The 26,493-nt window shown below is 36.7% G+C and overlaps 2 protein-coding genes and 1 long non-coding RNA gene across 4 annotated transcripts in view; all 3 read right to left on the bottom strand.

Annotated features, from left to right (window-relative positions):
* Positions 1 to 4,881, bottom strand: part of LOC135207987 (uncharacterized) — a 112,672-nt gene extending 107,791 nt beyond the window's left edge. The window contains exon 1 of the long non-coding RNA XR_010313096.1: positions 4,727 to 4,881. This is a non-coding gene — a long non-coding RNA (uncharacterized LOC135207987). The remainder of the gene's footprint in view (positions 1 to 4,726) is intronic.
* A 2,328-nt stretch (positions 4,882 to 7,209) lies between these two features.
* LOC135209607 (uncharacterized) lies at positions 7,210 to 8,221 on the bottom strand. The gene is made up of 2 exons (XM_064242301.1): positions 7,863 to 8,221; positions 7,210 to 7,695 (listed from the first exon to the last, which is right to left on the bottom strand). Exons 1-2 carry the CDS (start codon positions 8,219 to 8,221, stop codon positions 7,530 to 7,532), a joined length of 525 nt encoding a protein of 174 aa, XP_064098371.1. The 3' UTR covers positions 7,210 to 7,529.
* A 9,793-nt stretch (positions 8,222 to 18,014) lies between these two features.
* Positions 18,015 to 26,493, bottom strand: part of LOC135207977 (adenosine deaminase-like) — a 40,285-nt gene continuing 31,806 nt past the window's right edge. The window contains exons 4-11 of one of the 2 annotated variants that reach the window (XM_064240041.1): positions 24,187 to 24,353; positions 23,515 to 23,652; positions 22,459 to 22,554; positions 22,177 to 22,289; positions 21,544 to 21,722; positions 20,454 to 20,580; positions 19,890 to 19,996; positions 18,670 to 18,807 (exon numbers count right to left, since the gene is read on the bottom strand). In XM_064240041.1, coding sequence (XP_064096111.1) covers positions 19,907 to 19,996; positions 20,454 to 20,580; positions 21,544 to 21,722; positions 22,177 to 22,289; positions 22,459 to 22,554; positions 23,515 to 23,652; positions 24,187 to 24,353 — 910 coding nt within the window. In that variant the 3' untranslated portion in view covers positions 18,670 to 18,807; positions 19,890 to 19,906. Of the gene's footprint in view, positions 18,808 to 19,889; positions 19,997 to 20,453; positions 20,581 to 21,543; positions 21,723 to 22,176; positions 22,290 to 22,458; positions 22,555 to 23,514; positions 23,653 to 24,186; positions 24,354 to 26,493 lie in introns of both variants that reach the window. The other variant, XM_064240030.1, reaches the window with a different exon arrangement.

Raw genomic sequence — 26,493 nt, 5'->3', positions numbered from 1 at the left:
TAAGTATGAATGAGAATTGAATGAGGCAATACTCATTCACACATGCGCACACACAAACAAGAACGCGTACAACCACAAAATCCTGCAACTGGGGATGACGAAATTTCTAACAAGCAGGCAAAAATATAAAATAGATAAATAAAAACAACGGCATTCTTTCCCCACTCCGGAGATATTCCGGCGTCGAAATAACACATCGTGCTAATAACCAGCTTCTCGGCAGAGGCTGGGGATCATGATGATTGCACAGAGATTTCCCCCAAAGAAGGTTTCGTCTTTTCTTCTCCCCACAATGGACGGAGAAGAGGCATCGTACTCGACCACAAGAACAGACGTCTAGAAAAGATGAAAGTCTTCGTCTGTCTGTCTGTCTGACTGTCAGTCAGTCAGTCAGTTGTTCAGTCAGTCAGTCAGTAAGTCAGTCAGTTATTCAGTTAGTCAGTCAGCTGTTCAGTCAGTCAGTTAGTAACTCAGCCGGCCAGTCAGCTGTTCAGTCAGTCAGTTAGTAACTCAGCCAGCCAGTCAGTAAGTCAGTCTGTTTGTCAGTTAGTCAGTCAGTCAGTTAGTCAGTAAGTAAGTTAGTCAATCAGTCAGTCAATTGTTTAATCAATCAGTCAGTCATTTGATAAGTCATTTGATAAGTCAGTTAGCCGGTCAGTCTGTCAGTTGATCAGCCAGCCAGTTGCTTAGTTTGTTATTCAGTCAGTCAATCAGTTAGCCAATCAGTTAGTCACTCAGTCAGTTAGTTAGTCAGTCAGTCATTCAGCCAGTCAGTCAGTCAGTCAGTTAAGCAGTCAGTCAGTCAATCAGTCAATAAGTCGGTCAGTCAGTCATTTAATAAGTCAGTTAGTCAGTGAGTCAGTCAGTAAGTCAGTCAGTCAGTTGTTTGGTCAACCAGGTGCTTAGTTTCTTATTCAGTCAAGTGAATCTGGTAGCCAGTCAGTTAATCAGTCATTCAGCTAGTCAGTAAGTCAGTCAGTTGCCAGTTAGTTATTCAATTAGTCAGTCAGTTCATCAAGTCAGTCAGTGAGTCAGTTAGTCAGTCAATCAGTTGGTCAGTCAGTCATTTAATAAGTCAGTTAGTCAGTGTGTCAGTCAGTGAGTCCGTCAATAAGTCAGTCAGTTTTTCAGTCAACCAGTTGCTTAGTTTGTTATTCAGTCAGTCAATCGAGTAGCCAGTCAGTTAGTCAGCTAGTTAGTAAGTCAGTCATTCTGTAAACCAGTCAGTTGTTCATTCAGTCAGTCAGTTTGTCAAGTCAGTCAGTGAGTCAGTTATTCAGTCGTTACTTATTCAGTCACTCAGGCAATTTGTCAGTCAGTCAGTTAAGTCAGTTAGTTAGTTAGTCAGTCAGTCAGTCAGTTGTTCAGTCAATCAGTTCAGTCAGTGAGTTATGTAGTCAGTCAGGCAGTTTGTCAGTCAGTCAGCTGTTCAGTTATTTAGTCAGTCAGCCAGTTATTTTTCTATTCAGTCATTCATTTAGTTGGTCGGTCGGTCATTCAGTCAGCTTGTGAGTCAGGCAGTTAGTCAGTCAGTTTTTTCAGTTAGACAGTCACTAAGTTAGTTAGTCGGTTAGTCAGTCAGTTAGGATGTTTGTTGTTGTTAGCACAGTATTTCAAAGATTTCCCAGACGGAAGAAATGATTTTTACTGACAGATGGACATGGGGGTGGAGGAGGGGGGGGAGAAGAAATTTTACTGGAACGTGTGGTGGGCGGAGAGAGGGAGTTGTTATCTTGTTGCTAGGCTCTCTCTCTCTCTCTCTCTCTCTCTCTCTCTCTCTCTCTCTCATTTTAATAATGACTATCTCATATGAATATTTTTGAACGCTTGTTTACGTAATATAAAAAATTCATTAATAAAACGAATTTTCCTTCATAAAACTCAGTATTTCTGGTAACAAACTTGTAACTCACTTGTGAGAACGCATACATAAATCCATCTTTAGGAACATATATATATATATATATATATATATATATAATATATATATATATATATATATATATATATATATATATATATATATATATATATATAATGGAAAATAGTAAGCGTGCTAATACGCAAAATATTTGTCAAAGTACTACAAACGCAAAATAATTTTTCCTTGGTCCATTTTCTCTGGTAGAACCTAATTCTTCCGAGAGAAACCGTTAAAGCCGTTACCAAGTAACATTCCACAAAAAAGAAAAAAAAAAGAGAGAGAACGACGAGATGCGTAAGATGGAAAACCACAAGCAAAGCCACAAGGAGGTAATCTCGTGTGTCCGTTGGCAAATGAATTATCGTGAGAATAATTCATTTCCGAGGAACGTAGCTTTAATAGCTACTCTCTCTCTCTCTCTCTCTCTCTCTCTCTCTCTCTCTCTCAACTGGGTGGAGATGCTCTGACAAAAGGGATAGTTTACCATCCGTCGGCCTAGCCATTACGCAATTATATCTCTCCAACTTGCAGTCTCGTCTTGACTTGAAGATTGGTCTGTTTAGACAGATCGTTTGGTGGTTTTTGGTGTTGCAAGGCACTGCGAGAGAGAGAGAGAGAGAGAGAGAGAGAGAGAGAGAGAGAGAGAGAGAGAGAGAGCTGCCAGCCTTCACTTAAGATGTAACTCATAAAACCAAGATCAGGTTGTAGATAACGTTTTAACGGTTGACAATCATCTTTCTACCGTTCTCCAGGACTCATGTGAGGACAAACATTAAGGTTTTATTTGTTTCATTTTATGTTTATGTTTTCGTTGTTATAAATTATAAAACCAGGCTCATGAGATGGTAACTATCGCTTTTGTAGTTTGGTATCTATTTGTTACAAATATTGTCAATTCTACTAAAACTGTTTCACATTTCACGTACTCTACTATTATATTTGTGGTCGAATAACCTTTGCGCTGGCTAGTACTATACTCTGTTCTGTCATTTCCCATCCAAATTTCATTTGCAATCCTATTCAAAACTCATCCATCACATCAACACCAACCCAAACGTGACCAGTACATTATTTCCTAAGTTACATGACATTCATCTTTCTATGCAGGAATGAGTTATTGTTATTTGTTACTTCAGGGTTATGTGACTTGGCGTATAGTGATCACCATGAAGGTCTTGGATCAGCGAGTGAAAGATTGAAACATACGCCCTTGGTGTACGGTTCGTTTGAGACTAACTTATATTGCTCTATGCATATGGATGGGAAGCAATCTGCTATCAACCACTCCTTTCGTAATGGCGTATGGGAAGTCACGCAATTGTGACGCCAATTTAAGGTAGCCATACATCAGTCAGTCAGTCAATCTCTCTCTCTCTCTCTCTCTCTCTCTCTCTCTCTCTCTCTCTCTCTCTCGTTTAATTCTTATAAGCATATGTTAAATATGTTCCTTAAGTGCAGGTAAGTTACTCATTTCTGTAAAATATATAACGAATATTTTAAAAACACGTTTCGCCAAACATTATTCCCGTCATGCCCAGCCTCTTAAAAAACAAACTGACGACAGAAAAGGCTAGCAAAGTCATTTCTGTCTCTTATAAGGCTTTGGAACGATACTCAGTGAGAACTGTTAAATAATAAAGTAATTTTGACGAATTAACTATAGCATTGTTCTAAAAAGTAGGGCAATGTAGCAGGCATACTAGTTTCGTGGCTGCGTGCAAGCGTAATGGCTATTAGTTTTGTGGCTAAGTTTTTCATATATTATATTCATATACTATTCGTGTATTTCTACAGAGCAGGTCGCATGGACTGCAAGGAACGTAACCGCGAATACGACATCCACTAGGGATTGGGGCGTCCAATGTATTTCGCCGTGTTTAGTACTGGCCCCCTGGGGTTTAATTACAGTCGTCCCAATAAATATTACTTAAAATTCTTGTTCAGTAGGTAAAAGCGCATAGAAAAACTGCAACTGCCATAGTCTAGGACGGCGCGGATAAGTACCCTAGATCTACCTATATTCGGAACTGTTTTGTAACTGGAATGAAGTTTACTTTGTAATTGGAATGAAGTTTGAGTTATATAGCATCATCTTAATGAATAGTTTGAGTTTACCTATATTAGGTCTAGTTAGCCTAAGTTACTTAACGTCTTTTCTTGTTATCATCAATCTACAGACATATGCAGTTTGACGGAGGCATAAATCAAACCAGGATTCATTACAGATGTAAATAGCGCAGCCATTTTTACTTTCAAACGAACAATAAAAGCTATTTTTTAGGCTTTGTTTACGTCAGTGAAATCCCCTCGCCAAGTGTGACGTCACGGTATGTCGTTGAGAAACTTAACTTCGACAAAATTAAGTTCGTTCAACTCTGACATTTCCTTTTATACTTGTCTAAAACCGAGAAATTAAAGGAGTAGGCATTATTATTAAATAATCCTACAGGCCTGCGTACTGCAATCTTAATGGCTGGCAAATTACAGCATGAAATTTGTACGTTTCAAAGTTACGAGACTCGTCGCCAACACCCAGCAACCTTAGTAGCACTAGGCCTACTTACAAAAGCCCATTTAAATAACGACCCAAGCTCTATTCCTTTGGGTCATGGAGCATACATGAGAACAATGATGTTCTGGTTTCAGAATTGAAGTCGCCATTTCATTTACTCTCCAACATATCATATGCTGGAAATATGAACATGTTAACCGAGAAGGCTTATATGCATCTGCTGCTACTACCTTGACACTGACGTGACAAGCGCAGAATTATGTCAATAAAATTCAATGTCCTTTGCTCACCTGTGCAATATTATCATTCCAATTTCTCCCGAAGGATTCCTGGGATCGTTTCCGTCATTCTGCGCAGCGCAGTAACGTACGATGGCGAAGATAACGAACGATAAAAATTCACAAAACACTCGCTAGGCAGACATTCAATTTCCGCGGGTCGCCGGAGGTTGGGGACGGGGTGGGGGGTGGGGAGCAGCGCCGCTCTGGTGGCGAAACACTGAACTACTTAATACTGTAAAATAAGTAGTATATTGATAATATATCCAGTTATTATATTGGCTGTATGAGAGATCCTAAGTTATTCTTCTTCATTGCTTTTTGGAAATAATACCACTCATTTCCAGAATTTATTATACTGGATCCATACGTCTTTCCAGAAGTGAGTATATGTTGAATTATTCTGAGTGTGCTGGAATATGTTGGAATTATTCTGTATTGCAATTATTCTGAATGTGTTAGAATTCTGGAATATGTTGGAATCGTTCTGAATGTGCTGGAATTCTGGGACATGTTGCAATTATTCTGAATTTGCTGGAAATTTTCTGGAATATGTTGGAATTATCCTGAATGTGTTGGAATTCTTCTGGAATATGTTGGAATTATCATGAATGTGTTAGAATTCTTCTGGAATATGTTGGAATTATCCTGAATGTGTTGGAATTCTTCTGGAATGTTAGAATTATTCTGAATGTGTTGGAATTCTTCTGGAATATGTTGGAATATGGTAGACATTCCCGGTAGACAGTTTATCCAGTAAATGGTAGACATTCCATAAGACACACTTATGCAAATGAAGGGAGACATTCCTATGAAACATACTTCCACCAAGGATTAGACATTCCCGTGGGAGACATAAAAAATGGGAAACATTCCAGCAGGAGACACATATTGATAATCAGAAACATTCCATTGGGAGACACACCATTGATGGGAAACGTTCCTATGGGAGACATTTCTATAGGAGACACACCAGGTAATAGGAGACATTTCCATGGGAGACACACCAATGATGGGAGACATTCCAATGGGAGACACATCATTGATGGGAGACATTCCCATGGGAGACGCACCAATGATGGGAGACGTTCCCATATGAGAAACATCAGTGATGGGAGACATACCATTGATGGGAGACATTCCCATGGAAGACACACCAGTGATGGGAGACATTCCCATGGGAGACACATCTCTCTCTCTCTCTCCTCTCTCTCTCGTTCTCTCTCTCTCTCTCTCTCCTCTCCTGTCTCTCCTGGATCATCTATATTCTCTCTCTCTCTCTCTCTCTCTCTGTTGAAACTCATATATATTCTCTCCCTCACTTTCTCTTTTCTCTTGAAACTCATATACATTCTCTCTCTCTCTCTCTCTCTCTCTCTCCTCTCTCTCTCTATATATATATATATATATATATATATATATATATATATATATAGAAACTTAAAAAAAAACATAAATAGAGCTGATCAAAAAGGGCTGTTAATACACATTAATGTACACCAATCCGTAATATTGATGATGAAAGTTTAGACCTAAAGGAATACCTTAATGAAAAAAAAATAAAAATAAAAATAATCACTTGGTATAAAATCTTCATAGAGCTCCTTTCACCTCTTGTGGGACATTCAATCCACATAAGTGGTTACCACTTGGTCATTTTTATAATAATAATATTTACGTGCTTATATTAAGTGATATTAAAAGCGTAATGGGAGCCTAGTATTCCATCCAAGTTCTTTGAAGTATAAACGAACTTGATCTCTCATCAGTTAAGTACCTTCCATCTTCCTAATGGTTGTTTATAACGAAAGTGCAAAGGATTTAATGTCATCGTTTTAGTTTAGTCGGAATAACTCTTTCAATTCCTGGTCCATTCCCGGTCTGTATTTTGAGGCTAAATGCGACGTTTTGGAACTTGAAGAAGTTGGAATACAGCTGTATAATCCACTAATTATATCAGTTCACGTTCCATTCCAGCCCTCTGTTTTAAAGCTAGAAGGAATTTCACTAGGAATTTTAACAACAAAAAACTGGAATACTACTCCGTTAACTGCATCATACCGGTTTATTCCAGTTCTCTATTTTAACCCAAAAGCAATATCATTTGGAATTTGAAAAAGCTGGAATACTACAGCTGCATTCTCCTTTAACTATATCAATCCCTGCTCCATTCCAGGTCTCCGTGTTAAGCCTTAGAAGCAATATCATCTGGGATTATGAAAATGAGGACTCAACAAGAGTAGCATCTTCTGCTAATGCGCCATCTTAGTCCCTAGGCCGATTAACAGAATTCACGGAAATTAAGAACGACATAGGTCTAACTTAAGGAAGGTTAGGCTTAGTCTCATTGAAGCCATCAATAATGACACTAGCGCAGTGTGGTATTTCATTAGAAATTCATTTACTCCCATATAGGCCTAAAGCAATTATATACTTTAAAGTAATCTAAGTAAAATTCATTGTAAATGTATAACAGAGTAAAGGAAAACGCAAGATAATAATATATTATCACTTTTATTAAGAATAAACATTTAACGTAATTAGGACCGGCAGCCATGAATAGGCCTACTCATTAAAAAAAATCGTTTTTTAACAGGACTTTTTATTTTATTAAAAGAAAAAGCAAGATTTTTTTAGACTTCGCTAATGTGTAACTTTGAAACCTTGAAATTAAATCTCCCAAACTACCCAGTCCTCACGGTCTATGGGAGACAAAGAGGAGATCATTTGAACTTAGGTTGAACTGGAAACCGAATGTCTCCCCCCCCAAAAAATGGAGATTTCGTGTAACCAGATTTAAACGCTTTTAGAAGCATTAAAAGACCCTCTGCGCGTCTTTGAAAGCCAGAAAGATGGTCTTCCTACCGAAGGGACAGGTCTTGAAAGCTCTGGTGCAGGCTTCTAGGCCTTGTGTGGCCCCTAGGGCACCTGCCTCTGCGAAAACTACGGCGGGAGTCCCGTCGAAGGCGATAGGTCCTCTCCTGAAATGGTTAATGGTTGGCAATATAAGTAATAGAGCAGTTTTTAAACAGAACAGTTTGCTTAAAGGCATATTAAATCGTCTATTCATCTATTCAATACCTCATCCGGAAACCTAATAGCTAAAGGGATATTATATTATATAATAAAACCCCTTAAGATCACTCACGAGAACACACCGCGAATGAGCAGTTCTTCCTCTGCTAAATCATCTTCCACAGCAGCAGCCTCCACTTCACACACAAATCGACGACCGCAGCCCAGCGAGACATCTCCGTCGGCAGCCATTGCAAAATATAGCTCGGGGCTGCCGAAAGGCAGGCAAATAGATGCGGCAGCTCTCCCGATCCCGCCGCCGCCGCGTCCGCCCGCGGTTTTGAGCGCAAGAGCGCCCAGAGACAGCGCACTTACTACTGCTGATGATGCGCCGCCGCTGATCTCTTCGGGCGCGCCTGTGGTCAAGATGATGTTGGCGTCGGTGAGGGCAATGGCTAAAAGAAGCGTTCCGATTGGCGCATCGAGATTCATCTGAAAGTGATAGCAGGTACCGTGATCAAGGTGATGCTTACGGTATTGCTGTAGTATGATGATGAAAGCATTTGAGTTATAGTGGAAGTATATATATATATAATATATATATATATATATATATATATTATCGATATACTATATATATATTCTTATACTTTATACATACTTACATTTTCAGATACACACACACAGTCATCCAAAATTTTTTACAACATCCCCGAAAAAAAAATTTAAAACACAAAAAAAGCCCAAAATTTCTGAACATAAATAAACAAAAATCTCCATAAAACCGTAGATACAATCACACACAACCACACACACAACATGCGAGCAACATAAATCTCCATGAAAACAATCATACGCACACACGCCATACGAAACGCCAAGAAACGACAAATCAGACAGTCACTCACAGCTGCAAAAATAAAAGCATAAACAACAGAAGTGGCGACTCGACTCACTTCTACAAGAAGAGGAAAGAGGACTGACGTCACAAATCGGTGACACAACCCCTTTTATAAGGGAATCCACGACGACCTTATTGTCACAGCCTCAGAAGGCGGGATCGAGTCGCAGTAAAGGTATTTCGTGGATCTATAGACCACTTTATTATTATTATATAATATTATTATTATATTCGGAAGATGAACCCCTATTCATATGGAACAAGCTCACCACAAAGTTACGTAATTTATTTCAGAATATGTCAAAGTCTTTCAAGAAGATATGTGTGTATTTTATGCGTGTCACTGCCGTGATGACTTATAAAAGTCTTGCCAACTTAATTTTTTGTGAAATGAATGTTCTGGAGAACGAAAGGTCATACTGAGGTTATATTTTTTTTACTGCGAGTTACGTTTGTATTTCAGAATGAAATCTCAAAGTCTTTCAAGAAGATTAATTGTATTTTTGCTCATAGTTGCTGATACTATTGACTTATACAATATATTATTTTAGCTTGCGTTCACAATAAGTTATTAGGATAAAATTGTTTTCAAATATTTCGATATATCAATTGGTGTCTTATCAAACTAAATATAGTAATAAATACTTTAGTGATATAGAATTTGCTTCTAACGTGATTAGTTTTTCATTGGTTATAGAATACATTTATTAATTCAAAAATGGAGTACGTAATTTAGGTAGAATTAATGTTGCGTAATATCTCTTCATCTTCCGCTAGATATTTTATTACAATTTTGTTAGTTATTGCAAGAACAATATAAATGCCACTCGGTGACGTTATATTTTACATATTTCATTTCGTCTAATAATTTACTTCTCTCTGGAAAAGGCAAATAAACATAAAATTATGCTGTTTTCAACGTTATCTTGAAGTCTACCCTAATCATGACCTTTGATGAACGAAAACGGCTGAAGAAAACGCGGAGAAAATGGATAACTGTAATATATTATCAGTGCCTATTTCTACCCATCAAATATCTCAAAGTCGTTTTGCACAATGGACACTCAGGGTGAATCCTTGTTATCTCCTATGCAGAGGTAACCTTCGAGAAGCCCTGTTATTATTTCGAGACAGTGCATAGGTAGAATTGAAGCAGGTACGTGTGAAATCGTGGTGTTATGTCGTAATTCAGGTGTATGACAATCATTTCATATCTACTTTCGTTCATACGCCCGCCCACCGTGAGTTGACTCACAGTTACAGACATAGCTAGGCTGTGTCAAGTTGGCCTAGTACTGTTTCAGACAGTAGACCTAGCCTGGTTGGATTATTAAGAGTAACCAACCACCGATGCACTAGGTTTTGTACCATGTAGTATCCTTCATATATTATCAGCAGAAGTTATCGAAATAAAACGCTGTACGCAATAAACTTTTCTATAAAAAAAAAAAAAGTTGTTGATAAGAGATACACCGATGAATGGTCCTTATCTTCAGTCCCAACCAACTAATGGTGGTTTTATCATATGGATGGGATGTGTTACATCAAAGCTCAGAGATTAGACGCCATTAGTGCAGCAAGTGTTCCTGTCCACAGGTGATCACTGTACATCCCCTCTTTCCCCCCATTTTTTGGTTTATATATATATATTATATATATTAGTATTTTATATATTATATATATATGATTATATATATATGCCATCAAAAGTTGCTATGTTTTCTATAAAAAAAACAGCTTTAATTTTGTAATATAATTCATGATAAACTTAATATTATTCCTTTATTTTCAGAGCAAGAGACCTCACCGCTGTAGGATCAAGCAAAACCATTTCCGGCACATGAATAAATGAGTTAAAGTGTATTTCCGTTCCTTTCATAACTACTCGCGTCCAAAGGTAAGATTTCTCTCTACGTGAACAGCAATTAAAATGGTAATTTCGATTATTGTCTAGCTTAAATATAAAGGCAAACTAGCAATTTTTCATAGCTAAAATTACAAAGGTCCAATTTACAAAGATATAAAAGAAATTTCTTATGGTAAAATAAGTCATTTAATTGTAAATTAACATGAAATGCCTCGTAATGACACAAACGAAACTGTTTCGTAATTAAATTGCATTAAGATATGGAGTTTTAAAAATAACTTTGGCAACTGACTTCATAGCGTAAGATTTTATGAATGGGATTTCCATGGAAACATTGATTTTGTCGTTGACACACAGCAAATAAAAATTTATAAGTCCTGGAAATTCAAGAGTTTATCATAAATTTATTTAATTGATAGTAATAGTTATACATCGCATAAAAATTGGTATTTAATATAACATCATCTTCTACGTTGTCTGAAAGACAATATAGAACAAATACATTTTAGATTGTTACTCCACCAGCATGGCAACAGTGTGTTTTAGTCTGCATAAACAGATGTCAAATAAGCAATTGACAATCGTTTCGAAGAATACATCAATTATTTAACTTCCAACAAAGATAAAACCGAGTTCCAGCAGTTGTAAGTGCGCTTTTTTAAATTATCCTGTCTTTCAGTTACAAAGGAACAGAAAGAATGTCCAAATTCATTTTGAAAACTTAACAGGAATCTTCTGAAATTAGGGCATCTGGAAACAACTGGTCGAAGTTGAGTAAACACTAACTATATTAGCCAATCGCAGCTCAGTGTGATGACGTCATTAGTGGCCAATGAGGGTGCAGGCACTTTCCGCCAAATATGCTGTTTATGGGGAGAGCAACCTGTTTTATGCCGAGCTGTTTAAAAATCATGTCAAAATTGGCCTTTGAACTATGAAATTTTTATTGCTTTTTTTTTCTCTTTTATTTCGACTTTTTTTTAAATGAATGTAAAGTATTTTTAATTTATTTATTTTGCTGTATAAAATATCTAAATACAACATTAGTGTGATTTTTAGGCATATAATAATCACTCATATTTTAGAGTGCTGCTGTTCTTATTTCTAAGCTAAATAAATAAATTATTTACACTTCCTAAAGAGTTTATTATATATGAATATCCATCCCATTTTGGCTCATAGAGGGAATGCACAGTACACTGCATATTAATTACCTTTTCAATGCAAGAGAAACATATTTTTGGCTTAAAATAGTTTAAAATATGCTTTCCTTTTTAATTAATCTATTTGAAATCGACCTCCAAACTAATTTTTGAATTTTCCAAAATTTACTGAAAACATCAAAATTTCAGGGCAAAGCATTTTTTAATGAACAGCAACGCATATGTAGGATTACTTTCTTTATTTACTTTGAAATTATGCATAAAAAGGCGAACTGGCAACTTTCCTTAGCTAATTTCTACATTACAAGGTACTATTAATAAAACACTGTCTGATCATAATAATTCATTGATTTGATTATATCATTTAATTAACTTTCCATTGATGCAAATTAAACTGCTCCATAACTGAATTTTCATTGCAAAAATATAAGTATATTTTAAAAAAGACATTGGCACCTGATTTGGTAGCTTCGGATCTCTTGAATGAAGACAACGATGTCAACAGCCAATAAGGATGCATGCATTTTCCCGCCAAAAATCGTGAGCTAGGTGGGTGCACCCTGTTTTATGCGGTGCTGTTGAAAATTCGCACCCAAAATTTGAATTTAAAAAATCATTATTTTTTTGCACTGTTTGTTTTTTAACCCATATTTTTGCTGTACTATGTGCTAATAAAAGTCGTGTAAGCTTACTACCGCTATAAGTACACAATTGCAGCATGGAGAATTTACATTGCAATTCCACCAAAGACCAGGTAACCGAGGAAGTTCATCATTACTCTTATGTTCCTTAAAAACTATAAGGAGTAATCCTGAAGGTACTTTGGAGGTTGCCTCACTCTCTCTGACCTTCGAAGTGGAGGAGGTGAGGCTACCTGTTGAGGTACTGTACGTGATTCCTGAAGAGTGTCATGCTAAGGAGCAATATCCACATGGGAGAGACCGCGTGCAATCTCCTGAGGAGCATTCGCAACTGACAATTCCTCAGGAACCTCGGACTGAGATACAGGAACCCCAGCATCTGTACTTTCGCGGTTGTCACTAGCCATAGGAGTAAGATGTCTTAATGAAACCGTAGTCACCCTACCATCTGGAAGCTTCACATGAGCATACTCGGGGTTCGCCTCTACGATTTCAACCTCATCCACAAAGGGGTCGTTCTTGCTGTATCTTACATGGCGTCTCAGGAGAGCAGGCCCTCCTTGGATGAGCCAAGTAGGCAATGATTGGCCCGTGGTGGACCTTCTACTATGCAGGAAAAGGCGCTCATGAGGAGTACAGTTCGTGGAAGTGCACAACAAGGAGCGTATACAATGGAAAGCATCTGGGAGAACAGTTTCCCACTGAGACACATCAAGGTTTCTTGTCTTAAGGGCTAATGTCAGAGTTTTCCATATAACTCCATTATATTTTTCAGCCTGACCATTCCCTTTAGGGTTATAGGGTGTAGTGCGACTGGTAGCTACACCTTTTTTCATCAGGAAATCCTTCAGCTCTTCAGACATAAAACATGCACCCCTGTCAGTGTGGATGTATGCTGGCATGCCAAACAAAGCAAAAAGTTGCACCAAACAACTGATGACAGTTTTAGTGGTCATATCAGCTCAAGGGAAAACAAACGGGAACCTAGAAAATTCATCCACAACTGTGAGGAGGTACTTGTTTCTAGATTGAGAGGGAACTGGGCCTTTGAAATCTAAGTTCAACCTCTCGAATGGCTGGGTTGCTTTGATCAGTTGTCCTGAGGATTTGATGAATCGAGGTTTGAGCTCTAAACACACTTGGCAAGAGGTGGTAATTTTCCTCACTTCTTCTACCGAGTAAGGTAAATTCCGCCCCCGGACAAAATGCATCATACGAGATATCCCAGGGTGACATAGGATTTCATGAAGTTCTTGGAGTTTATCAGAAGTAGTGGCACCACAGATGCGGGAGAGAGCATCAGCTGGTATGTTCTCTGTACCTGGACGGTATACTATGTCATAGTGAAAACATGAGAGTTCAACTCACCACCTCGCTATTTTGTCATTCTTTATTTTACTGTTTGATTTAGAGTCAAACATAAACTTTACACTACGTTGGTCAGTGATGAGCTTGAAATGGTGTCCAATTAAGTAGTGTCTCCACTTCCTCAATGCCTCTACTATGGCATAAGCTTCCTTTTCCACTGAGGAATGTCGTTGTTCACTGCGAGTGAGAGTGCGGGAAAAGAAAGCCACTGGGAGATCATTCTGTGTCAGAGTAGCTGCTATCGCATGATCAGAGGCGTCCGTTTCCGCAGTCTTTCTTCAAGTTCCCGAGAGCTAGCAGTGCTTCAGTGGACAAAGGAAAACCATTGGCTTGTGTGAGAGGGCGGATTTTCTCTGAAAAATTTGGTATCCATCTTGAGTAATGTGCAAGCAATCCCATGGTCATGTGAAGAGAAGCTGCATCTTTAGGGGGTGAAAGATTCCACAGTGGTTGCAAGCGTTCCGGATCGGGTTTGATTTCCCCATCCGTTACTGAATACCCAAGTAATTTAATGGATCTGACTTTGAAGTCACACTTGTTGTGGTTTAGAGTTAGGTTGTACTCCTCAACCCCCTTCAAAAACCTCCGTAAATTCTGGTCATGCTCCTCCTCTGTCTCACCACACACAGTAACATTGTCAACATAAGCAAAAGTACCACTTACTTTTTCTTTCTTAAGGATTTCGTCAAGCACACGTTGAAAACCTGCTACTCCATTTTTCACTCCAAATGGAATGCGATTGAACTCATAAAGTTTGCCCCCCGCTTCAAATGCAATGTACGGTCTCTCTTCTTCTCTTATTGCAACCTGATGGTAAGCGCTTTTCAGATCTAAGGTACTGAACACCTTGTACCGTGCAATGTTGTTCACCATCTCGTTGATATTTGGCAGGGGGTAGGCATCAAGCTCAGTGAACCTGTTTATGGTATGAGAGTAATCTATAACCATCCTCCTTTTCTGATTCACCCCTGATGTCACCAGCACTTGAGCCGTCCAAGGAGAATTACTAGGCCTTATTATTCCCGTGGAGTAATCCTAGCTGTACTTCTGAAATGGTTTCATGATTATGTTTTCAATTGCCCATTTATTTCTAATGCAAAAATCATGTCACTATGGAAGAAGGCAATGTCGCTGTAGCATTTTAAATATGATTTTGAAAATATCTTACGTGAATTTCATAACCTTAACTAATTAAATTGTACAAAGAAGAGGTTATTTTCCTTTCCTAAGTAACTACTAGAACCCCTGTTGGAATGTTAACGTTATTTAGCTTATAGAGGTAATTCATCTTATTATTTCGTTTATTAAACAAATGGCATACTATAAGTAAAGTTTACGTAAGTAGCTTCCATAATAATAACATACAGATGTCCTTAAATACACATTTGGAACTGACTTAAAAGTGAAGATTTTATGGAAAATATAAACTCAAAAGCGTTGCCTTGGAAACCGTGATTTGTTGACGTGTCAAATAAAAATCTATATATTTAAATAGCTTTATTTATTATAAGGCTATTTATTTGATACAATAATTTTATATCACCTTTTAATACATTTTTGTTACGATCATATCTCTAGTAATTGTCAGAAAATTACAAAAAGACGTGATATACTATATGCGTTTTTCATTCCACCTGCATGGCTAGAGTGAATATTCCATGGTTTGCATAAACATTTCAAATTAAAGCACTTGGCATCTGTTTTAAATAATATATCAGTTATTTATCTTCTGATACTAAAGCATAGGAGCATGAGTAGTTCTCAATATACTTTTTTTCTGGTAGTCGTTCAATCAGTTATAAAATACGGAAAAGAAAGGCCAAATTCATCTGCATAACTGAACAGGAGTCATAAAATTGTGGTATCTGACAACGACGTGTTGGATTGTAGTAAAACACTCACTACACCCAATCACAGTTCAGTTGGATGATGTCATCAGTAGCCAATAAGGCTGAAGGTATTCTCGCGCCTCAACTATTTTGTACCTTTTCATGACCTGCTATCTGAAGTGGTTCCTCGAGATATTGTCGTTGAAATTGGGCCTATTGGTGGAAATAGTTTTTATTTTTGCTATACTTGATTTTGCAATTGGTTTTTACAAGGAAGTTGCAATTCCTTTTCCAAGTTGAGATATCAAAGTATATATTTATATATAATATTACATATATAATTCACCAGTTCTTCTGTGGTTAGAATAAATTTTCTGTCTGAATTCTCATATGGTATATCTGTGTTGTTTTTGATAGTCCATTTCAACTCTGAGGCAATTTATATATGTACATTTATTATCATTTAACGACAGCAAAATCCCGAAAACATTTTTGGTTTAAGTTCAAAATGTGTGCGAACAAGTATATGATAAAAATCACACTTAGTGATGTAGCAAATAATCTCTTTTCAAATGCCTCGGTGTACCCAGGCATAACAAATATGTCTAAATAAAGGTACACACATAGCATGATTTATCACTGAATCTGAATTGAAGTAATTTTCTTTTATATCTGGGGTAGTTCCTGGTGTCATCCTTTCCATTATATTTTTGTTAAATTAACTAGAGTATCTGTATAGCCATTAGTTCTACATATCAGATGCCATTATGAGTTGAAGCACTACTGTTCCTGATTCTTGGGCAGAGCCGTGGATTTTGTTCTAGTCTTGGGTTTGAGGTCAATCTGGCAGAAGTTTTGCCTGAACTTATCCCAATATATCGTAGCTTTTTCACTTCCCAACTAGTCAGAAAAAAATGGAGGGAAGACCTGCTTTTACTCTGGCTTAAGCCTACAGAAAGAATAAAGTTCCTCAAGTTCCACTGCGAGAAGAATTGTATCAAGTGGTGAGGACAGAATTAGAAGGCACATGGTGCTTGATAATTCACCACCAAAGATCACTCATAAAATAGCCTTAGAAATGATGAACACTGCAACTTCCAGCACAGACAACCAGAAAGAGGAACGACCCAAAGGGTTTATTCATCACCTGCGAGTCACTAGTCAGTGGGGTCTTACCTTCACGGGGTGCTTGCACTCACTAACTTCAGCTAGCACTGCTCCTTTCCAGGCAACGTTGTACACGAATAAAATAAGTTTGTTTGTTTGTATTGTGCTTTTACGTTGCATGGAACCAGTGGTTATTCAGCGATGGGACCAACGGCTTTACGTGACTTCCGAATCATGTCGAGAGTGAACTTTTATCACCAGAAATCACATCTCTAACACCTCAGTGGAATGCCCGAGAATCGAACTCATGGCCACCGAGGTGGCACACCAAGACCATACCGATCAAACCACTGAGGCGCTTGAATAAAATAAGTTGTTTCGGTTCAAATAGCAACAAAATTACTTTCAATTTTACTTAACCCTCCTTTATTCAAAGAAACTTCAATTTACTCTTTTGCGTTACCAACTTGATCAGTCCCAATCAGACAGGAGTAAAACAAGAGACTTGTCCATTTTGAGAGAAACAACTCTCACAATACTTTTGATTTTCCAGCTTTACAAACTTATTTTTTTTTATTGGAACTGCAGAGAAATCCTGACAGTCCCTCCAATTGGTTTCTTCAAAGTTAGCTACCATATGATTAGTTTAAATTAATTTTTACGATCAGAAATTCATAACAACAAGCTCTAACAATTTACTACTTTTACAATGAATGGTCTGGAAGCAATTTACTAGTTTTACAATGAATGATCTGGAAGCAATGTTGTTTAGCTAGAAGGGACACTGATTGAACATATCATTGTATCACTAAGAAATTAAGTGGGTTAAGCATCTAATGATCACTGTGAAGCTATCCTACTACAGTCCACTTCAGTGGATTCTAACTGTTCATTAAGCCATTTCCCTAAGAACTTTTGAAAACTGAATACTGTATGTTGTAATATGGAAATACCCTCGCCTTCCTGGAATCACAAAAGTACAAGAAACTATTTTAAACAATGTGGGTTTAAAATACAATCTAAAAAATTATAGTACTGCACAATACAGGAAATTATAGTTCGCTGGGAAATATAAGTGTTAATGTTGATTACTTGTTGAGCTAACTTCTGGGAACATAAACTTGAGAAGTATATTATTTGCATAGTTGAACACATAAAAGACTTGAATGGTTTTTCAAAACAGATATAATAAACAAACCCAGTGATGTTCAATTCATACAACATGAAGCACAAAATTCACAATTTCCCAGACCTGTAATAAGTCTATAATTTCTTTATTGTTCTACATCATTTAGTTGTGAGTGATACATCAAGTACTATAATACTGCACTGCACATCAATACTTCCCAAGACAAAATTATCCAGAGTATGATACAAAACGATACAGCTCAGGACCAATGAAAAGCGACTCGTATTTCTTATCTTTAATACAATATGTTCATGGGAATAAAAACCACAAGAGAATGAAAATGTGTCGAAAATATAACAAAAAAAACAATATCTAACAATGCACATGGAATTGTTAAAAATTGTACTGTAAACAAAACAAACTGCGTACTGGCCAAATCATATTTTTCTTTATTGAACCGTTTTAAGCAAAATGGAAGTGAAATGCATCTTGCCTGAGAATTAATGCAGAATTTTATTACAAACCAGCATACATTACTGTCCTTGTCACACAAAAATTCTAAATTTCATCCAGATACAACATAAAACATCCAGTAACATGAGCAACTTCATAAATCATTTATTACCAATACATATAATCAATCAAATACAGTTTCTGATATCATATATTACCAACTTGCTCCGAAGTCATCATCAGAATGTGAGGTATATAAGAAACAAAACACATCCCCATTGCTTCTATGATACAATTTATAGATGGAAAAGTTCGTGTACTCAAGACATAATAGTCTCAAAAAAAATTTAATACATCAAGACGACAGGTCAAATCCTAAAAAAATACATTATTGTACTGTCACTAAACTATGGAATATACGCCCTCAAATTCTTTACCTAAGCACGTTCAGCCCACGTTCCAAAGGTGACACTAGGCTTCAAGGGTGCGGACGTGCGTCTTGAGGAAGGAGATGCTACAGGTAATGTGTAATCTATGATGCCATAGGCTTCCTTCAACTGCTCAACTAAGTCTCTCTTCTCCTCAGGACTTAGAAAAGAATGAAGAGCAGCTTGGAAATTCTGTAAAAAGTTGAGCACTTCAGTACATTGTTGTATGGAAAACACCATCTAACATAATACAAAAATCTTGAATCAAAAAGGGCAGGAATGTTCTATTGCAGGAGATTGCTGCTTGACAATCAATGCAGCTGAAGCAGCAATCTCCTGCAATAGAACATATTATTATTATTATTATTATCATTATTCAGAAGATGAAGCCTATTCATATGGAAGGAAGACCACAGGGATCACTGCCCTGAAATTCGAGCTTCCAAGGAATATGGCATTCATCTGACAGAAGTAAAAGAAGGCATGTAATAGGAAAATACAAAAAGAAGAGATCAGTTATTGGAAAAGGAAACAAATTAACAAATTAATAAATAAATAGAAGAATAGATATTTACAGTTCAGTACTACAGTGGGTGCCCTCATGCTCACTTGAAAATGTCCTTGTGTCATGCACACAGCAACATGAGCTTTTACAAAGGTTACCAAACTTGTAAGTTTAGAAATTATATTAATACTGATGATGCAATACCCATCAAATGGGGTAAAGGTAATTATAAAAACTAAGATAAATACTATATTTGGATTCTTCACTAAAACCTTTAAATATGTAAGACCCCAGTCACTAAAGCCACTGATGCTTTCCAGCATTAACACTTACATGAAGACTGTATTTGATAAATCTAGGAGGCCTTTTTTATTTACCACAAAATAGCTATTCTATGGTTCCTGATGACTAAATATGTAATATTAATAAACCCTGAAAGATAATAAAAATTTTGATATTGCAAATGCTTAATCTATCAAAATTAATTTACTGCAGTTATTATTTTAAATTCTTGGATATTCTATTGATTATTTAACCATTTTATGAAGAAAATATATGGAAAATAACATGATACTGCTATACTGAAAATCCACAGATAATTTTTAGAAATGTCTTACTCTAATAAGGATCACCAGTTTCACCATTGTTTCTTCATCTATTTCAGTCAGATATCACCCAAATACTTGCTACCTATGATGAAGAATGGCTATTTATGTTTCCACAAGCTCAAATGAAATTAAAACATTTTTAAAAATATTCAATGTTTTACCTAGTACTTTCCATCACTCAGCTGACCCCATAAGCTCTCTTCAGTTCTTGCAAGAGTAACTGCTTTTCTCTTTCCGGTAAAAAGCAATGCTTAGCAGCATCAAAGTTCTGGTTAATGCAAAAACCCAGTTAGTGAAGATTAGTATGGACACTGTAGGTGGTATTATTATTATTAGTCTTTCAGTTAGTTCACAAGATCATGCAATATTAAGGTAAATTAATCATTTTACTAGTCTAAAAGCTGAAACTTAAATTGGTCTTAAGCATTTTGACTATATTTTCACCTCTCAATAAAAAAAACTTGCCATCTATAACATGTTTTCTCTGGATAAAGGTATCCAATTATGACTATATATATATCTCTCTCAAACTTTATATACAGTGGCATGCAATTTAATAAGCCATTAGACATAACAGTAGGCAAAAGCAGTCTATGTTATTTGCAATTTTTAGCACAGGAGCGAAAAAAAAATTAAAACACAGTTGTGAGAAGTAACTACTATATCTCTATGAGTCAATGTTATGTACGTATTGGTCTTTAATAACAAGTCCTGATAACACTTACGGCACGAGTTATTTGGGCTTCTGTGAATCCCCACTTGCTGAGTAGTCTGTATTCATCTGCCAGTGTAGTAAAGGTGATTGTAGGGTCATCTGTACTTATACTAAAGCTTGCTTCATCTTCAGCAAATCTATGAAAACAAATGAAAAACAGATCCCCTTGTTAAAGTCCCTCTTATTGGTAGTAAGGCGTATGTGCCTAAGAACGACAGGAAATGGTAGCTTGCGTTAGCGATACATGTTGCACAATAATTCGTATACAGTATATGGTACCTAAGAGAACCGAGACATTCTAAATACTACTTAATCCTTGATATTATTATACTATGCCATGCGGTTGCAATTCTCAGTGTTAAATATACTTTATACAATGGGGCCTAAAAGAAAAAAAATCTTGCAAGTGGGGTACTGCTAGACTTATCCTAATTTTAGCTCTATAGACCCAGCACTTAATATAACTGGTGACAATGGTAAGAATAATGTGCAAACACTGACATGGAAAAGGAGGTTACCATAGGTGAGCAAAATTGTCATAACATCCAGAAATAGCTCTAGCTTTGGAAAGCAGTGAAACTATGGCAGAGGAAACCTATACAGAGAATGCCATAGCCATCCAAACTATCCTGTAACTTGGTAGAAACATCAGCTATCTAAACTTGGAGACCATAAAGAGTAAAGCCACATGCTTATCATTTTAAAACTGTTGGGGAATGTACTAGCAAATAAGTCCTGTTCACAAGTACCCCAGACATTTTGACATTAGCCACAGATAACCTCACGAAATAACAACTATGATGGGATGGTGTTATCTGATTTGCTCAAAGGATCTACCTTTCAAAAACTACTCAAGTGCAGAAGCCTTCATAAAAACAGATTTTATCGTCATCATGATAAGGGTACTTCCTATTACAGAATGCTGTACTACTAACTTGCCGCTAAAGGAAATTTTTCTCACACATCACTGTCAATAATGTTTTCTTCTAGTTATTTTCTATCACTGCTAACCATTTCTCAACAAAACTGTCAAAAGATGAAGCAGTCTCTAAAGAGCTAGAATAAAAGAGAATATAATACAGATTGCTAATCATATTTACCTTAAAACAGGATGTCTTTTGGATTCACATTTTAAAGATTTTACAGATCCCGTGAGGTACGATGAATGGGGACAAGTCTCAAAGTGGATGCCTTGTCTTTTACACATGTCATAAATTGCTTCATCCTCTATCACACGGTAGCCATGTCCTATTCGCTCAGCTCCAAAGGCTTCCACAGCCTGAAGAAAGATATTCAAGTTACTAAAGAATGTACAAGCAATCTGAGTTAGACGAGCCCTTTCATTATAGCAATCATGTTGCTGGTATAATCATACCAACAACATTACCGCATGTGTACAATGACAAGGACTTTGCAATATGAATCACCCATCAAAGATATCTCAGTAAATCTTGGTCGGTTTTTTCTAATATTTATTGCATTTTTCAAAAAGCACTTAGTCAAAGCTGATTGCATGTATTCATACAGGATATGATTATACCAGAAGTGTCTGAAGGCCAAGCAGATCTGTTACTCACATAGAATAAAACAGAATAAGAATGGAAACGTGGAACAGGGCGATACCAGAATAAGGATGGAAATGAGTGGTAAGAGAATAACAATATAAGAAAGGAGGGAAAAGTACAACAAACTGTCATGAATTATTTAATACTGTTTTAAGCATCACAAAGTACCACTTGAACGCAGCGAGCAGGTCCAGCCTCCCCAGCGTGCACTGTGCGATGAATGCCCTTTTCTTTGGCAGCCTGGAAGACAGCTATGTCTATTGGATCACTTATACTCGCTTCTGTAAAGTAAAATAGGCTTTCTTTTAGCTTTTCCTTAAGGTTATGCATCTTATTTCAAATCAAATACAGTGGCAAATTATAATACTTTCTAGTTAAGTGGTATTTTCGTCATGTACTGATTCACTTCTGATATTGGCAATGTTATAACGTCTCATTCTCAAGTCTCACCTTCGCCAGCACCCGCTTCATCTCCAGCTATGTCGATGGCGACTATTCCCTGGTCTCTGTATTCTTCGCACAGTCTTAGAATGTCCCAGGCCCATTCTGATTGAGGATAAAAAAGATGACGATACTTCAGCATAAATACAAATGTTAGTAGGAATCCCAACTACAGAAAGTCAAAGTTGGAATTCTGATTTTTCTAAGTCCTACTCCTATTATAAAATTTGTATATTCATTTTGCAAGTCAATTATTCGAGTACATTATTAATATTATTATTATTATTATTATTATTATTATTATTATTATTCAGAAGATGAACCCTATTCATATGGAAGAAGCCCACAGGGCCCACTGACTTGAAATTCAATTTTCCAAAGAATACGGTGTTCACTAGGAAGTAAGAGAAGGTAAAGGGAAATGCAGAAAACGACCAATAAAAGTACTTCAAAATATAAACAAGGGTTGGGAGGAACCAGATCAGTTAAAAAGAAAAAAAAAAAAAAGCTGAAGCCAAAGCCAACAGAACAACTCCACAGTTGGCAAATTTCATGATCATTTTGGAAACAGTATGTGTATAAATCTATAGTTTATACAAATGCTGTATTGTATCTGATAACTATACTCTGTTTTTTTCCATCTGTCCATCCGCCTCTGGTGTTTTTGTATGGTAACACTGCGTCCCGGGCTTTAAATAGTTACGGTATGTGTAAGTTTTAGGTAAATAAAAGGATATCTGGGTGTACATTTGTAACTGAAAAGTGTTTTAATAATTTACTGTAAGCGAAGTACACCGTTAATATTCGAAATAGGATATTATTGTTGTTGAATGTAAGCTGAATGTAACTATCTAAAGCCCGGGACGCAGTGTTACCATACGGAAACACCACAGGCGGATGGACAGATGAAAAAAAAACAGAGTATAGATACTTTAAGCTGTGCAGATTTTTCTTAAAGAATGCATTATGAAAACTGAATTTAAATTCTAAGAAGAAATGGGTGAACAATAAACACAGTATACAGTACTGTATCACTACTGTATCAAAAGTATCATTTTGACTCACGTGAATTTCCTCTTATGCAGCAAAGTATAAGTCTGACTTTAGTCCCGAAGTCTTCCTCGCCTCTCTTGACGCCTTTCAATACAGCCTTAACGATGTCGTCACTTTGTACGTTTCCACTGCCATTCTGTATACCGTTACCTGTAATTAGGGTTGAAAGTGAACACAGAATTTCACCGACAAGAACTTTATCCGAAACTTTCGTGAAGTTTAAAATGAAATAAAGAGGCAACCCTCTTTCCGAGGGAACAGAGTAGGTGAGAGAATACAGACAAAGGGAAACACGTTTGAGTTCACAGTCATATACGAAAAGGATTAAACAGAGTTCTTAAAGATGTGAAGACAGAACATGAACAGTCAGCAAGTATTGCCAGACATTGCCAAGAAACATCAGACGATTCTCCTCAGTACCAAAGAAAAGAATGATAAAATATCAATTACTAAGAGAGGTCTATAGATATATCCTGCAATGACATCAAAGCCTACAGTAAAATCAAAGAAGATATTTTCAAATAGTATTTCTAATTAAACTAGCAGTCAGTCAACAATCAAAGCAAATAACAATACACTGAAACATCATTTACACTAACTGAAGGTGAGATACAACAGTAAAATCAAAGAATTGACTTTAACATATGCTAGAAAGTGGAAAAAAGTAATCATTCTATTTCTTACCATTAGAACTGGCCTCAGAGGACCCATTGACACTGCCATTGATATGACCAGCATCCCCAGGCAACAGGAGATGAGGACAGAACCTTGCTTCACAATATGCAACACTCTGTTTGGCCTGATCTTCCACAAATTCGTAGGAGATGCGCTCTATGACGTCTAAGTCACCTCTGCAATTAATAATAATAATAATAATAATAATAATAATAAGGAAAGGAAACGATCAGGAAAGAATATATGCAGAGACTCAAGGCGATACTCAAGTCAAAACTCAATGCCGGAAATATGATAAAAGCCATAAACACATGGGCAGTGCCAGTAATCAGATACAGCGCAGGAATAGTGGAATGGACGAAGGCAGAACTCCGCAACATAGACCAGAAAACTAGGAAACATATGACAATACACAAAGCACTACACCCAAGAGCAAATACGGACAGATTATACATAACACTAAAGGAAGGAGGGAGAGGACTACTAAGCATAGAGGACTGCGTCAACATCGAGAACAGAGCACTGGGGCAATATATGAAAACCAGTGAAGACAAGTGGCTCAAGAGTGCATGGGAGGAAGGACTGATAAAAGTAGACGAAGACCCAGAAATATACAGACAGAGGAGAATGACAAACAGAACAGAGGAATGGCACAACAAACCAATGCACGGACAATACATGAGACAGACTAAAGAACTAGCCAGCGATGACACATGGCAATGGTTACAGAGGGGAGAGCTCAAGAAGGAAACTGAAGGAATGATAACAGCGGCACAAGATCAGGCCCTAAGAACCAGATATATCCAAAGAACGATAGATGGAAATAACATCTCTCCCATATGTAGGAAGTGCAATACGAAAAATGAGACCATAAACCACATAGCAAGCGAATGTCCAGCACTTGCACAGAACCAGTACAAAAAGAGGCATGATTCAGTAGCAAAAGCCCTCCACTGGAGCCTGTGCAAGAAACATCAGCTACCTTGCAGTAATAAGTGGTACGAGCACCAACCTGAGGGAGTGATAGAAAACGATCAGGCAAAGATCCTCTGGGACTATGGTATCAGAACAGATAGGGTGATACGTGAAACAGACCAGACGTGACGTTGATTGACAAAATCAAGAAGAAAGTATCACTCATTGATGTCGCAATACCATGGGACACCAGAGTTGAAGAGAAAGAAAGGGAGAAAATGGATAAGTATTAAGACCTGAAAATAGAAATAAGAAGGATATGGGATATGCCAGTGGAAATTGTACCCATAATCATAGGAGCACTAGGCACGATCCCAAGATCCCTAAAAAGGAATCTGGAAAAACTAGAGGCTGAAGTAGCTCCAGGACTCATGCAAAAGTGTGATCCTAGAAACGGCGCACATAGTAAGAAGAGTGTTGGACTCCTAAGGAGGCAGGATGCAACCCGGAACCCCATACTATAAATACCACACAGTCGAATTGGAAGACTGATGAAGCAAAAAAAAAATTAATAATAATAATAATAATAATAATACTTCACTGAATAATATGGCAGTTTGTATGCCGTTTTATTTAATGAAGTATGCGTCAGAGAGGATATTCTTCCAAATAAAAAAATAATCATCATCATAATATTAATAATAATAATAATAATTATTATTATTATATTTTTTCTACATAATGAAGACCATCACTAGTGCTTTATAATTCATTATAATGATATAACTCATTATAATGATATTTACATAATCCCCAACATGATATATATGTAAGAGAGAGCAAAGCATAATAGTCAAGCTATTTTTAATTCTTTAAATCAGCTTTCTGCACTAACTCTTTATACTACTGGACGAGGAAATGACAATGCTTTGCTTGGCATATCACGACGAGCAGAAGTACAAACTGGATTCTTAGATCATCCCACAACTATTACAGTTTTGAAAGGAGAAAATTTTATATATATATATATATATATATATATATATATATATATATATATATATATATATATAATTTCCATCAATACTAATCATTACAGATCGAAGTGGATACCGTATACAAAATCTTGATCAAAACAGAATGACAATGTGAAAAATATAAACAATAAGTGTGTATTTAGAGCTGTTAGTATTTTCAGTTATTTTTATATCATCTTCATGTATGAAACAATCGTGATTTTAATTCGTTGCCCATACATATTGCAAGATATAAGAGATCCTCACGTGAAAATGAAAGGTGGTGCAAAGACTATCAACTTTTAAATTTTGTTTGTAAAATATCTAACAGCTCGGTTAACTTTTCAATCATTAAGAATAAAGCTTTTCAATAATTCGTCCTTCT

The sequence above is a fragment of the Macrobrachium nipponense genome, chromosome 11 (genome assembly GCF_015104395.2).
Source record: "Macrobrachium nipponense isolate FS-2020 chromosome 11, ASM1510439v2, whole genome shotgun sequence".
Lineage (NCBI taxonomy): Eukaryota > Metazoa > Arthropoda > Malacostraca > Decapoda > Palaemonidae > Macrobrachium > Macrobrachium nipponense.
Note: the sequence above shows the minus strand (reverse complement) of the source record. Positions and strands in the feature narration are given on the sequence as shown.

What these genes read in the sequence shown, in the direction of transcription:
- LOC135209607 (XM_064242301.1), bottom strand. Translation starts at nt 8,221, where the DNA reads ATGAATCTCGATGCGCCAATCGGAACGCTTCTTTTAGCCATTGCCCTC. An exon ending in CTCATTCGCGGTGTGTTCTC is followed by an intron (nt 7,696 to 7,862) that starts GTGAGTGATCTT and finishes TAACCATTTCAG; the next exon opens with GAGAGGACCTATCGCCTTCG.